The sequence below is a fragment of the Nicotiana tomentosiformis genome, chromosome 4, assembly GCF_000390325.3.
Source record: "Nicotiana tomentosiformis chromosome 4, ASM39032v3, whole genome shotgun sequence".
Classification (NCBI taxonomy): domain Eukaryota; kingdom Viridiplantae; phylum Streptophyta; class Magnoliopsida; order Solanales; family Solanaceae; genus Nicotiana; species Nicotiana tomentosiformis.
This window is the reverse complement of record NC_090815.1, coordinates 135,061,986-135,076,987: the sequence shown is the minus strand read 5'-3', so window position 1 is coordinate 135,076,987 and position 15,002 is coordinate 135,061,986. Positions and strand designations below refer to the sequence as shown.

The following is a 15,002-nucleotide window of genomic DNA, read 5'->3' as shown; positions in this document are numbered from 1 at the left end:
ATCTTAGGGTGCACCAGTTCTATTTGTGAAGAAGAAGGATGGTTCCATGAGAATGTGCATCGATTACAGGCAGTTGAACAAGGTCACCGTCAAGAACAAGTATCCTTTTCCTTGTATTGATGATCTATTTGACCAGTTTCAAGGAGCGAGGGTATTCTCCAAGATTGATTTGAGGTCCGGGTATCACCAGCTGAAGAATCGAGATTTGGATATTCATAAGATAGCTCTTAGGACCCGATATGGCAATTATGAGTTCTTAGTGATGTCTTTTGGGCTGACCAATGCCCCAGCAGCCTTCATGCATTTGATGAACAGTGTATTCCAGCCCTATTTGGACTCATTAGTTATTATATTCATTGATGACATCCTGGTGTACTCTCGTAGCCAGGAGGAGCATGGTCAGCATCTGAGGGTTGTATTGCAGAGATTGAGGGAGGAGAATCTTTATTTAAAGTTTTCCAAGTGTGAGTTTTGGCTCGGTTCAGTAGCATTTTTGGGGCACGTGGTGTCCAGTGAGGGTATTCTTGTGGATCCGAAGAAGATATAGGTGATGCAGAGTTGGCCTAGACCGTCCTCAGCCACAGAGATTAGGATATTTCTTAGTTTGGCGGGCTACTACCGTCGCTTTGTGGAGGGATTTTCATCTATTGTATCGCCCTTGACCAAATTGACCCAAATGGGTGCTCCATTCAGGTGGTCGGATGAGTGCGAGGAGAGCTTTCAGAAGCTCAAGACTGCTTTAACCACGACTCCAGTTTTAGTTCTGCCATCAGCTTCAGGTTCTTACACCATGTATTGTGATGCCTCGAGGATAGTTATTTGATGTGTTCTGATGCAGGATGGTAGGGTGATTGCCTAGGCCTCACACCAGTTGAAGACTCATGAGAAGAACTATCCTGTCCATAATCTTGAGTTAGCAGTTATTATTCACGCCTTGAAGATTTGGCGGCGCTATTTGTACGAGGTTCATTGTGAGATCTATACCGATCACCAGAGTTTGCAACATATGTTCAAGCAGAAGGATCTTAATTTGCGTCAGCGGAGATGGTTGGAGCTTCTTAAGGACTATGATATCACTATTTTGTACCATCCCGAGAAGGCCAATGTGGTGGCCGATGCCTTGAGTCGCCAGGCGGAGAGTTTGGGGTGTATAGCATAGCTTCCAGTGGCAGAGAGACCTTTGGCATTAGATGTTTAGGCCTTAGCTAGCCAGCTTGTCAGATTGGATATTTCGAAGCCGAGTCGGGTATTGGCTTGTGTGCTCTCTAGGTCTTCCCTTTATGACCGTATAAGGGAGCGTCAGTATGATGAACCACATCTACTTATTCTTCAGGACAGGGTTCATCGAGGTGATGCTAGGGAGGTGAATATTGGTGATGATGACGTGTTGAGGATGCGGGGCCGGTTATGTGTGCGTAATGTAGATGGGCTTCGGGAGTTGATTCTTGAGGAGGCCCACAACTCGCGGTATTCCATCCATCTGAGTGCCGCGAAGATGTACCAGGATTTGAGACAACACTGTTGGTGGAGGCGAATAAAGAAGGATATTGTTGGATTTGTGGCTCGGTCTCTCAACTGTCAGCAGTTTAAGTATGAGCATCATAGACCGGGTGGTTTACTGCAGAAGTTAGAGATGCCAGAGTGGAAGTGGGAGCGGATCACCATGAATTTTGTAGTTGGGCTCCCACGGACTTCGAGGAAGTTCAATGCTATTTGGGTGATTGTGAATCGGCTTACCAAGTCCGCGCACTTCATTCCAGTTGGTACTACTTACTCTTCAGAGCAGTTGGCTGAGGTTTACATCTGAGAGATTGTTCGCCTGCATGGTGTCCTAGTTTCCATCATCTCAGATAGGGGCACTCAGTTTACATCGCAGTTTTGGAGGGCCGTGCAGCGGGAGTTGGGTACTCAGGTTGAGTTGAGCACAACCTTTCACCCTCAAATGGATGAACAGTCCGAGCGCATTATCCAGATATTGGAGGAAATGTTACGCGCTTGTGTCATTGACTTTGGGGATTCATGGGACCAGTTTCTGCAACTTGCGGAGTTTGCATATAACAACAGTTATCAGTCGAGCATTTAGATGGCTCCATACGAGGCTTTATATGGGAGGAGGTGTAGATCTCCAGTGGGATAGTTTGAGCCGGGTGGGGCTAGACTCTTGGGTACAAACTTGGTATAGGATGCATTAGACATGGTGAAATTGATTCAGGAGCGGCTTCGCACGGTGCAGTCTAGGTAGAAGAGCTATTCGGACAGGAAGGTCCATGATGTGTCTTTCATGGTCGGGGAGAAGGTTTTGCTGAAAGTATCAACCATGAAGGGTGTTATGAGGTTTGGAAAGAGGGGCAAGTTGAGCCCCCGGTTCATTGGGCCTTTTAAGGTGCTTCAGAGGTTAGGGGAGGTGGCTTATAAGCTTACCTTGTCACCCAACTTGTCGAGTGTGCATCCAGTGTTTCATGTTTCTATGCTCCGGAAGTATATTGGCGATTCGTCCCATGATTTGGACTTTAACATGGTTCAGTTGGATAGCGATATGACTTATGATGTGGAGCCGGTGGCCATTTTGGAGTGGCAGGTTCAGAAGTTGAGGTCAAAGGATATACCTTCAGTGAAGGTGCACTGGAGATGTCAGCCTATGGAGGAGGCCACTTGGGAGACCGAGCGGGAGATGCGAAGCATATATGCACACCTATTTGAGACTCCAGGTATGTTTTTAGACCCGTTTGAGGACAAACGATTATTTAAGAAGGGGAGGATGTAACGACCCGGCCGGTCGTTTCAAGAGTTATAGCCCCGTTTCCCCATTTCTGCTTCTTTTATGATTTACAACTACATTATATTGTACAGGGTTGGTTGGTTCGGGTCCGGAATAATTTTATAGTGAATTGAGACACTTAGTCTCTTTATTAGAAGCTGAAGTTGGAAAAGTCAACTGGATGTTGACTTGTATGTAAACGACCTCGGATTTGAATTTTCATGGTTCTGTTAGCTCCGTTAGGTGATTTTGGACTTTAGAGCGCATCTGAAATATGATTTTGAGCTCCGTAGTAGAATTAGGCTTGAATTGGCGATTTTGGTCGGTAGTGGAAATTTTGATATCGGGGTCGGAATGGATTTCCGAAAGTTGGAGTAGGTTCGTGGTGTCATTTTTGACGTGTGTGTAAAATTTGAGGTCACTCAGATGTGGTTTGATTGGTTTCGGCGTCATTTGCAGAATTTGGAAGTTTAGAAGTTCTTAGGCTTGAATCCGAGGGTAATTTGATGTTGTTTTGGCTGATTCAAAGATTTTACTAAGTTCGTATGGGGTTATATGACTTGTTGCCTTGTTTGGTTGAGGTCTCGAGGGCCTCGGGGTAATTTCGGGTGGCTATCGGAGTGTTGGGAATTTTGAAAATGCAGTTGAAACTGCTGCTACTGGTGTCTTCCGCACCTGCGGAATGGGATCCGCTGGTGCAAGGCCGCAGGAGCGTGGGGAGAGTCGCAGGTGCATCTAAGGAAGGCCTGGGCTCAGACCGCAGGCGCGATAGGATTTCCACATCTGCGGTGGTCACAGAAGTGGTTTGGGAGGCGCAGGTGCAAAGCCAGCCTTTTAATGAATTTCCACAGAAGTGGAGCCCAGTTCGCGGACCTGCGGATCCAGGACCGCAGGTGCGGTTTTGGCTAGGCAGAAAACATAGCTCGAGGCTTTTGTCTCTCATTTCAATTTTTTGGCTTAAGAGCTCGGGAGAGAGGCGAGTTTTTGAATGTTTTCAAGGAGCAACGTCGGGGTAAGTGATTCTAACCCATAATGGTATAAATTTCGTGAATCCATAGCTTTATTCATCATCTAATTAGGAATTTGAGCTAGAAAATTGGGGGTTAGGGCTTGGGAATTGGAGATTGGATTTTGGGGATTTGAGGGACCAAGGGAGGTCGTATTTTGATAAATTGGGTATGGTTAGCCTCGTGAGTGAATGGGCTTTCGGGTTTTGTGAATTTCGTCGGGTTTCATGACGTGGGCCCGGAGTCCGGGTTTGGGCTACTTTCAAAATTTGGGATATAATTTGATACTTTTCTTCTGGAATTTGTCCCTTAGCCTAAATGGATTGTGTTGTATTACTAGATTCAGGACGTTCGGATGTCGAATTGAGAGGCAAGGGCATTCTGGAGTAGGCCTTTGCTTGGTTTGAGGTAAGTAACGCTTTCAAACTTGGTTATGAGGGTTCGAAACCCCAAATTATATGATATGTGATTGGTATTGAGATGACGCACAAGCCAAGTGCCGCGTGCGGTCGTGCACCATGAGAATAGTGACCTGGATGATCCCATGGCGCCGTTTAGTGACTCTACCCTATTGATATCCATGTTTTCATCATGCGATAAAAATCATTGAGCTGTAAATCATGTATCATGTATAGGCTTTATGCCGATATTGTTGGGACCCTTAGTGGTCGTTTCTTGCTGTCATCTCACTATTTTCATTTATATCCTGTACTCTGTGATGTTCATGCATTTTTATATCGTATCCCAGTCTCGGTTATTTATTGATTCATCATATCATTGTTCCGGGTTTGTTTTCATGACATTGTGAGCCCGTGGGTGAGACTGGAGAGAATTATGATTGAGTGAGGCCGATAGCTTGAGTGTGAGTGACAATTATGGGATCGGGCTGCACGCCTCAGCGGTTATATTGATGATTATGATAGCGCTTGGGCTGTAGGAGCCCCTCCGGAGTCTGCAACACACCCCCAGTGAGCGCGATTGATATGATTGAGGGATGGATCTTCCTTGGACATGGATCTTGTCCGATGTACTTATTACTTGGAGATGGATCTTCTCCATAGGGTTGGATTGCCCTTAGTCCTCGGTACTGGATGACCTATGGTCAGCGTTGTGTATATATTCCGGGATGGAACTTCCATGGGCCGTATAAGCCATATACAGTACCGAGTGGTTGAGATATCGAGAGTGAGGGAATTTGAGACTGATACCATGGTGCATCATTTTCAGTATATGCATTGGCATGTAGTGATAGTAGAGTTATTTTCATTACAATGTACGACACTTCCTTACTTCTGGTTATGAATTGCCTAAATTATCTTAAGAGAATACTTACGTTTCTATCCATTTATTTCATGTTATTTGCACTGGTTGAGTTCGCTATCTTCAGTCTATAGTTTGGACTTAATACTTACTGAGTTTTTTGTACTCACGTTACTCCTTGTATCTTGTGTACAGATCCAGGCATTTCTGGTCACGGCAGCGGCTGCTAATGTTGGCATTTGGAGTCGGGGACTATTGAGGTAGCTGCATGACATTCGCGGACAATGATTTCCCTTCCTTAGTTTATTTGTACTTTTGAGTTTATTTCTATAAATATTGTTGTGGACTATGTCCCGGTTATTAGATGCACATGTACTCAATGACGCCCCTATTATTGGGACGGTTGTATCGTATTTTGGGTAAATTCTATTTTCAAATGGGCTTTTATTTAAATGTTAAACTTTTTCGTTGTTAATTCAAAATGATGTTTTTATTGTAGCGGAAAGGAAATGTTTGATTTAGGCTTGCCTAGTTCCACGATAGGCGCCATCACGACAGGTTAGGTTTTTGGGCCGTGACAAAAACTTAACTCTTCAAGAACTGATCAGTCACATGAGAACTGAGGAAGCAAACCGTCTCAAACATGAGCGGCTTAAGGATAATATGAAATCTCTCTCTCTTAATTCTTCTAAAGCTAACCTTGTGGAATCTTCTAGTACTTTTGTGAAAGACAGGTTTAAAGGGAAACAGAAGACAGGCCAGAAGAAAGGACATGTGAAGAAGAAGAATTACTTCAATAAAATGGAGGGTCATATTCAAAAGTCGAAAGGACCTTGCTATGTTTGCGGAAAAAATGGTCACAAGGCTTTTCAGTGTAACCAAAGACAAGCACAAAGCTCAAAGAAAGGAGGAAAAGCTCCAGTCCAAGCTAACCTTACTGAGGATAGTAATGTCATTGCTACTGTGGTTGTTAAGGCGAACATGGTGGCTAACAAGACTCACTGGATATTGAACGCATGCGCTTCAAGGCACCTTTGTGCCAACAAGGAGCTGTTTCACGACTTTGAGGAATCTGCTGATGGTGAGTGTGTCTACATGGGTAACTCCACTACAGCTGGAGTTATGGGTAAAGGAAAAGTTCTCCTTATGTTAACTTCTGGAAAAACCATAGCTTTGAACAATGTTCTGTATGTACCCTCCCTTCGTAGAAACTTAGTTTCTGGTGCGCTTCTCAACAAAGCAGGTCTTAAACTTGTTTTTGAATCTGATAAAGTTGTTATTTCTCATGGGGGAGACTTTGATGGGAATGGTTACCTTAGTGGGGGTTTATTTGTACTGAACATTGCTCAAGAGATTACTAATACTCTAGAAGTATTTTATGGGGAAAATGATATTATACATGAGGTTAGTGCTCCCTATACCCCCCCAACAAAATTGTGTAGCCGAACGGAAAAATAGAACCCTTAAGGAAATGATGAATTCTATGCTTTTGAGTTCGGGTTTATCTGATAATATGTGGGGGAAGCTATTTTATCTGCATCCTATGTTCTTAATAAAGTCCCTTATAAGAAGTTGGATAAAACCCCGTATGAGTTATGGAAAGGGTTTTCCCCTAACTTGAAAATTTTAAAAGTGTGGGGGTGTTTAGCTAAGGTTGGTCTGCCCGATTTTAAACAAGTAACTATTGGACCCCAAGACTTTTGATGTTGTTTTCATTGGCTATGCTCAAAATAGTGCTGTGTATAGATTTATGTCTTTGAATGATAATTCTATTTGTGAATCTAGAGATGCATAATTTTTTAAGCATGTTTTTCCATTGAAAAATAATGTGCCTAGTGATGTGCTTAATAATGCTTCTACATCTGTGTTTGTTAATTCTCGTATTGTACCTTCTTCTAGTGTTACTGCTAATGAGCATGAAAATGAACTTAGAAGGAGTAAGAGGCGTAGAATTAAAGCTAGCTTTGGTCCTAACTTTATCACTACTTTCTTGACTGAAAATATTGATCTTGATGTTTTGAGTGATGAATTAGTGTCAATCTATTTAATAGAAGAAGTCCCTAAGACATATAGTGAAGCGATGAGGTCAATAGATTCTAATTTTTGGAAAGAGTCCATTAAAAGTGAATTAGACTCCATAGTTTCTAATCACACTTGGGAACTTGTTTGATTTGCCTAAAGGTTGTAAACCCATAAGTAATAAGTAGATATTTAAGTGGAAATTGAGACCTGATGGTACAATTGAAAAATATAAGGCTAGACTTGTTATTCTCCTATGACTAAGATAGCAACTATTAGAACTCTTGTTGTTTTAGCCGCTATTCATAATTTAGTGATACATCAAATAGATGTTAAAACGGCTTTCCTAAATGGTGATTTAAAGGAAGAGATCTATATGTATCAACCTGAGGGGTTTGTTATCCAAGGACAGGAGAATAAAGTATGCAAATTGAGAAAGTCTCTATATGATCTAAAGCATGCACCTAGCAATGGTATGAAAAGTTTAATAGCACATTAGTGGGTAATGATTTTGTTGTTAATGCATCTGATATTTGTGTTTATTCCAAGATGATAGGATCATATTGTGTTATTATATGTCTGTATGTGGATGACATGTTAATCTTTGGCCCTAGTGTGAATGTTGTTAATGAGACTAAGATTGTTTTGTCTTCTAAATTTGAAATGAAAGATCTTGAAGAATCAGATGTGATTTTACAGTAGCCGAAAGCATCACTAGCTTATGCTCTGACCTGTTATTAAAATCAAAAGAACTTCTAATCTCAGTCTCATTATATTGAGAAAATGTTGAATAGGTTTAATTGTTTTGATGTAGCACCTGTGAGAACTCCTTATGATCCTAGCATACACTTGAAAAAGAATAAGGAATCTAGTATTTCTCAAACTGAGTATGCTAGGATAATTGGTAGTGTAATGTTTCTCATGAATTATACACGGCCTAATATTGCTTATGCTGTTAGTAGATTGAGTAGATATAATATACTTACAACCCTAGTAGTGAACACTGGAATGTTCTTCATCGTTAGCTAATGTATTTGAGAGGTACTATGGATTGGTGTTTGCATTTTAATAAATTTTCTGCTGTTTTAGAAGGATTTTGTGATGCAAACTGGGTTACTGACAATGATGAAGTTAGATCCACTAGTGTCTATGTGTTTACTTTGGGTGCAGGTGTTATTTCATGGAAGTCTTCAAAACAGACTTGTATAGCACGATCTACTATGGAGTCTAAATTCTTTACTCTTGAGTCCAAAACTTGTTCTCTCTAGTCTAAGAACTGAAAATAAGCCAAAGATGTGCAAAAGATCTGCTAGGTCGTGTATTTGTGGGTTTTGAATTGAGGAGATGTCAATTTCCAAGTCTGCTCAGGTCTGAAGCTCGTCAACCGTACAAGCGGAAGGATCCTCACAGGTGCGGCTCCGCAGATGCGGCCCATGATGAGAAGCACTGGTTCTGCAAAAGCGAACGTACAAGCGCAGATGTGCGACCACAAATGCGGACTTCAAGCGCAGCTGCGCTTCCGCAGATGCGTTGATCAGATCGCAGATGCGATTCTAGCCTTCCAAGTCTTCTTCCGCAAATGTGGCTATTTCCTCGCAGATGCGAGGTCGCAAAAGCGACCAGTGTTCCGCAGATGTGGAATCACTGAAGAGTTTGGCACTGTTTCCATCTTTTGTTTTCTCAATTCCTCTTCAATTGAATTCAAATCACTGCATGGCATCATTTACCTGAAAATCTAACAATACACACCATAAACGACCTCATATTATAATTAAAGGACGCAAAATCTAAAGAAAAGAGACTAGAATGAGTGGTAAAATCACTACTCATCATACTCCACACTTAACTTTTACATAATTCATAACCATTCAAGTGCTCATGAGAGGCGACAAAGTTCAAATAGATGGTTAATTCAAATAAAAGGGTAAGGCTTGTAATGTGGTTGCCAAAGAAATATGATTACATGCTCAAAGAGGTTAACTACGTTTCATAACATTTAGGCGGGTAAACTATATATCTCTGGCTCAACAAAGAAATGCCTATATCACTTCCCAGACTGAACAAGACTATTATTTCGCTTTGCAAAAACATAGGTACATCAACTGCAATGCGCATAATACACACAAACCTCACATACACATGGCATATAACTCACTCAGGATTGGTTTTATCAAGACACTCTAGTCAAAGCAGTTAAGCAAATTTAAAATTATATGATTTAAGGTACTTATACTAGAGTCAAAAACTGAGCCTAAGTGTCACAACCAGCGTACTCACTATTCTCAAGGCATAACAAAGTCAAGAGATATTGCTTCAATTCAATTCATAGCACAATGGTTCCTATTCCTAAAAAAATTAAAACTAACCGGTTCAACCTAAACCGTTGGAAAAGAACCGCGGTACAAAGAAAACCCAAGGGGGAATTACTACACTAGCTACAAAGAAAATGTTTTTTTAGACTTAATTCCCTCAAGAAAACTTCTAGGAGATCCATCGTCGGGTAGAGTTCATTTTTTCTACTTTTTTTTTTCAAAAGCTAAGACGACACTAAATATTTTCATCCTTTTTTAATATTTTTTTCCCTAAAAGTCTAAGACGACACTAACTAAAATAAATAAATAAATAAAATAAAACTAATATCTACAAATTACCACCCCACCCTTAATTCATGCAATGTCCTCAGTGCATACACAAACTGACAAAATAAAAAACAATGAGTAGGGTGGTATGAAAACTCCCTGATAAGGCCTCATCCTCGCCTTCATCCTCGAAGGCTCCATCTGCAGCTGTCTACTCCTCATCTTCTGCTTCCTCCTCATCATAATCATCATCATTCTCAGACTGCTCCGGCTCGACCTCAGACTACTCTGGTGTGTTGACATCCTCATCCTCAGGGAGTCTGTAGCCATCGCCAAGCCTAACCATCTGCTAGCATGAGCATTGAGCGGGAACCGCTCCTCCAAGATGTCCCTCTCTTCAGTAGTGGCCAGTTATCCCCCAATACGAAACTGGAAGTCCATCGTCCCATATAAATGGGCAATAAAGTTATCATCGCGAGCATTGCGCTTGGCACCTGTCAGTGAAGACATAACATTCTCCTTATTAACCCAGAAGATTGTGATGTCCCTTAGTCGAAGGGCGGAGGAATGACTATATCGAAAGCTTTCTCCTCCTCCACCTCTTTTTGTCTCAAGTACTAAGTCAACATGTTCGCAAAGGGCATTCAATCAATTCTCTTGCTAGTTCTCATTTAGGTCATCTGGAAGCGGATCAAATGGCCCACATTCACTCTCTGACCAGTCATTAGGAAATATAACATGCAAGTCCTTTAACGATTAATAATAATGTTAGGGTTACATGGTAGGAGTCCTGTATTAATCAATTTCAACCACACTTGCGCTTCTGCCTTCATTTGCTTCTTAGGGAATTTCCTATGGCGATTGGTTTTCTTGTCTATAACCCAAGCCACCACAGAATTGAGACCGCAAAGAGTGTGTATCAGTTCTCGATATGTAGGATGGGTGATGAAGTTGTCCAAGGGTTCCCGGGGAGCTTCGGTATTGCATATTACCGAAGCTGAAAAATCGATCAACCTTCCCCAAATAGGCACAAGATGCTCAGGATAATTTGGATTAAAACCAGCATAAAACTCCTGAACAAGATTGAAATTGATATCTCCGGTGTTTCTAAACACATAACTCAACCCCAGATCATGAATACCTTTCTAGATTGCATGATACTTGGCTTGTAGGCAACGCTCATGAACAGCTGATTCTGAATGTATATGTCTCGGCCGACAACGCTTGTACCAGTCCTTGACATGTGGGTGTATGCTCTTGATTTCGAATTCCCGCTGTCCCTGAGGTTATGGGCGAGTGGCTACTATAGCTGCAACTGCTTGCAACCCTTCAACCTGACTTGAAGTGGCTTCCCCCCCCCCCCCCCTTATCTCTTTTTCGTTGGAGGCGCGGAGGGAGCCTTAGCCTTGGACGGAGCAGTGGCTTTGCCCTTACCTTTACCGGTATCCTTCTTTGAAGGCATGTTCGTACCTTCACAAGTGAGCATTAGTCAGTTTTAGACACATTGCAAAATTTCAAAACATGGTCTTGCGACCCCACACTTAAGAGTTCCTCACATAATGTTTAACAATTTTTGAGGTTACTCAGACTTCACCTCGTTATTTTAGCATGAGAATCAAGCAATGACACAAGGATGTTTTCTATAATTTCAAAGCATCGGGCTACCGGTGAGCCACCCCACACTTAAAATTTGAAGTGGTGCATGGCGACATAGCAATAGTATTACAATCCCGGGGACTCGGGCACCAATGGGGACAAAGAATGTCTTTAAGGCATTTTGACAAACACTTGGCATGCACTGGTGCCATGGAAATGCTTATAGGAATGAGGGATTGTCTCACCCTCCCAAATCGGCTTGGGAATTCCGTGTTACCACTTTTTCACACAACAACAATACCATTCCTATGGGGTTTATGGGTTTAGGACACATAAACACATTGTTACTATGAAGAACAACCCCAAAAGTTTTATCTGATTTCATGGCATACGGCTAAAGGCAAAGGCAAAGGTCCCATACGGGTATGTGAATGTAGTCTTCTCTTGATCTTCTAAGGCGATGTTGATTTGGTTATAGCTAGAATAACCCTCCATGAAGTTATAGAATGACCTTCCCGCTAGCCGATTAAGAATTTGATCAATAAAAGGCATAGGGAAATTGTCCTTGCGAGTAGCACTGTTGAGTTTCCGGTAGTCCATGCAAACTCTCCACCCGATCACCATCCTCGTTGGGATGAGCTCATTCTTGTCATTTTGAATCACGATCATGCCTCCTTTCTTTGGCACATATTGCACTGGACTCACACAAGGGATATCGGCAATGGGGTAGACTACCCCGACATCTAACCATTTTATGATTTCTTTCTTCACCGCCTCTTGCATGGAAGGGTTTAACCTTCTTTGATGCTCCACGCTAGGTTTGATCTCTTGCTCCAATTGTATCTTGTGCTCACAAATTCCAGTGGGAATCCCTCGGATGTCTGATATTGTCCACCCAATGGCCTTTTTGTGATCCCTCAAGATATTCAACAACTGTTCAACCCGCACATCATTCAAAAAATAAGAAACGATTATAGGTAGAGTTTCATTAGAGTCAAGGAATTTATACCTTAAGTGTGGTGGAAGTGGCTTGAGCTCAAGTTGTGGCAGCTCGATAATTGAAGGCCTAGTGGGAAGAGTGACTCTATTCTCTAAGTGAAGAGAGATTTCTTTGGTGCATAAGTGTAGGACCCAAGCCTTTCTAATGCATTTAATGATAAAATGTATCCCTCCATGTATTCACCATCAAAATTCACCAAAATAGCCGCAAATGCCTCACCAAGGCATTCTTCTTCCATCTTCAACTCGATTGCATCCTCTACCTCATCAAAAATATAAATGACTGAGATGCTTTCATATGCATGTGGTAATTTCATACCCTTACTCGATTGAAAAGTAACCTCTTCGTCATTAACTCTGAACTTGATCTCATTTCGTTCTGAATCCATGAGTGCTCTTCTGGTAGCAAGGAATGGTCTCCCCAAGATGATAGGGATTTCTTTATTAACAGCACAATCAAGGATCACAAAGTCAGCAGGGAGGAGGAACTTTCCCACTTTCACAAGAACATCATCAACAATCCCCACCGGTCTCTTTATTGAGCGATCAGCCATTTGCAACCTCATACTTATAGGCCTCGGCATACCTAAACCCGCTTGCTTGTAAATATCAAGAGGCATCAAGTTGATTCTAGCCCCATTATCACAAAGAGCTCGTGCAAAATAGCGCAACCCGATAGTGCATGGAATGGTAAAAGCTCCTGGGTCTTCTTTCTTTTGAATGGTGGTTGTTGCATTGATGGAACTAACCCGGTGAGTCGCATTCACCACTTTATTCTTGGAGGTTTTTTTCTTGGTGATGAAGTCCTTCAAGTACTTAGCAAAACTCGGCATCTCTTGAAATATTTCCACAAATGGAATGTTCACCGATAATTTCTTTAGAATGTCATAGAATTTCTCGAGTTTGCTATCATCAACCCTTCTAGCAAGCCTTTGAGAGAAAGGAGGGGGAGGTCTAGGAATTGGTGCTAGATCTTTTGGTGTCTCTTTTACCTTTTCCTTAACCTCTTCATGGTTCACTTCTTGAATTTTTACCTCTTTTGGGAGTCTTTCAGCTTCAACAACAATTGGCACCTCAACTTGTGCCTCAACCTCTTGTTCAGGATCTTCCACTTCGACCACTTGGTCATTCTCTCCTTGAAGTATTTTCCCACTTTGGGTTGTGATTTCCATACAATGAGAAGTCGGACCACTCCCATTACCTTTTGGTTTTGCTATTGTGTCACTTGGGAGTATGTCATTCTGCTTCGGATTTTGCTATCTTAATAGATCTCTCATTTTCATTTCTAACTTTTGTATGGATGCGGTGTGAGAACTCACAATCTTGGTTATGTTCTTCATTGAAGTGTCAGATCTTTCTTGATTTTGCAATACTCTTTCAAGTATGTTCCCCAATTTGGACTCACTTGAATAACTTTCCTTCCAGTGCGACGAGTTAGAGTATTGCCCCTTTGGTGGAACATAGGGTTTTGAACTCCGATTTGTATTGTTGTTGTTATTGTTACTCCAATTACCTTGATTTGAACTACCTTGATCATTTCACCACTATTGCTGGCCTTTGCCCTTGCGGGTTAGACCTCCATTGGTTTTGTTGTCCAGAACCTTAGTAGGGTTTTCTTTGGTAACCACCTTGAGAGTTGTTCACATAATTTGCTTCCTCGTAATCCTCATTTGACAAGGGTTGCACATCTTCCACAATATTCACCTTTTTTATTTGGCTTTCAGTGACCATCTTAATCAACACATTGATGTTGATAGAAAGCCCGGCAATTACTTGATCTCTTTCTTGGTTCTCCTTATCATGTTGGTTAAGGAAGGAGTACCATATGCAATTCCACCCGTAGTGTCTTCCGAGTGCCAAGCTTGGTTATGTTCTTCCATCTTGTCAAGAATTTGTGTGACCCTTGCAAATGTTTTATCGATAAAAGATCCATAAGCTGCATTTTTGGCTATGGATTGATTCATAGGATCCAAGCTCATGTAAAACTTCTCAAACAAGATGTTGTTCGGAAAACCATGATTCGGCGACCTCACTAGATATAGCTTGAATCGATACCATGCCTCATGTAAATGCTCTCCCGGTAGTTGGTTAAAGAAATTTTTTTTATCCCGGAGCTCGGACTTCTTGCTTTGCAGGAACCATTTAGCTAGGAAAGCTCAGACGAGTTCGGGCCAAGTATGAATGGAATTAGGTGGTAGATTTTGGATCCATTGCCTTGCCTCTCCAGTTAGTGAGTACTTCAACACCCTCAACCTTAGGGCATCATCTGAAATGTGATTCTGCTTTTTCATCTCACACACACCCAAGAAGTTTCGGAGATGTTGTGTCGGATCATCATCGGTGGAATTTCTAAAACCCCCTCTACCTTGAGCATTAGGATTAGACTGTGTTCCACCTTGAAGGTGGGAACATCAACTCTTGGAGGCACAATGGCATTTTTATCCTCAATATACTCATCTATATCCGCAAAAGTGTTCTCTTCTTCCGGATCGGCCATGTTTACCTAGTAACACCAAGCAAAGCAAGAAAAGTGTGATGGAATAGAAGAAGACGTAAAGTAAAGCACACACTAAATAGTAATTTCAAAACCATATTCCCCGCAACGGCTCCAAAATTTGATACGCTCAAATTACACCTAAATAAATGGTGTAAGGCAGTCGATGTAAAATATAATAACCCAACTAGGTTGGGGTCGAATCCCACAGGGAATAGGTATGAAAAGGTTACTTGAATAGTGTGAGACTTGACTTAAGTAGTAATCCTACTCCGTTAGCTTAAAAGAGA

The 15,002-nt window shown here is 41.8% G+C and overlaps 1 protein-coding gene across 1 annotated transcript; it reads right to left on the bottom strand.

The window, feature by feature from the left end:
* Window positions 1-11,600: 11,600 nt before the first annotated feature.
* Window positions 11,601-13,390, bottom strand: LOC138910554 (uncharacterized). Its single transcript, XM_070201796.1, has 2 exons — window positions 12,416-13,390; window positions 11,601-12,152 (listed from the first exon to the last, which is right to left on the bottom strand). Exons 1-2 carry the CDS (start codon window positions 13,388-13,390, stop codon window positions 11,601-11,603), a joined length of 1,527 nt encoding a protein of 508 aa, XP_070057897.1.
* Between the last annotated feature and the right edge of the window lie 1,612 nt (window positions 13,391-15,002).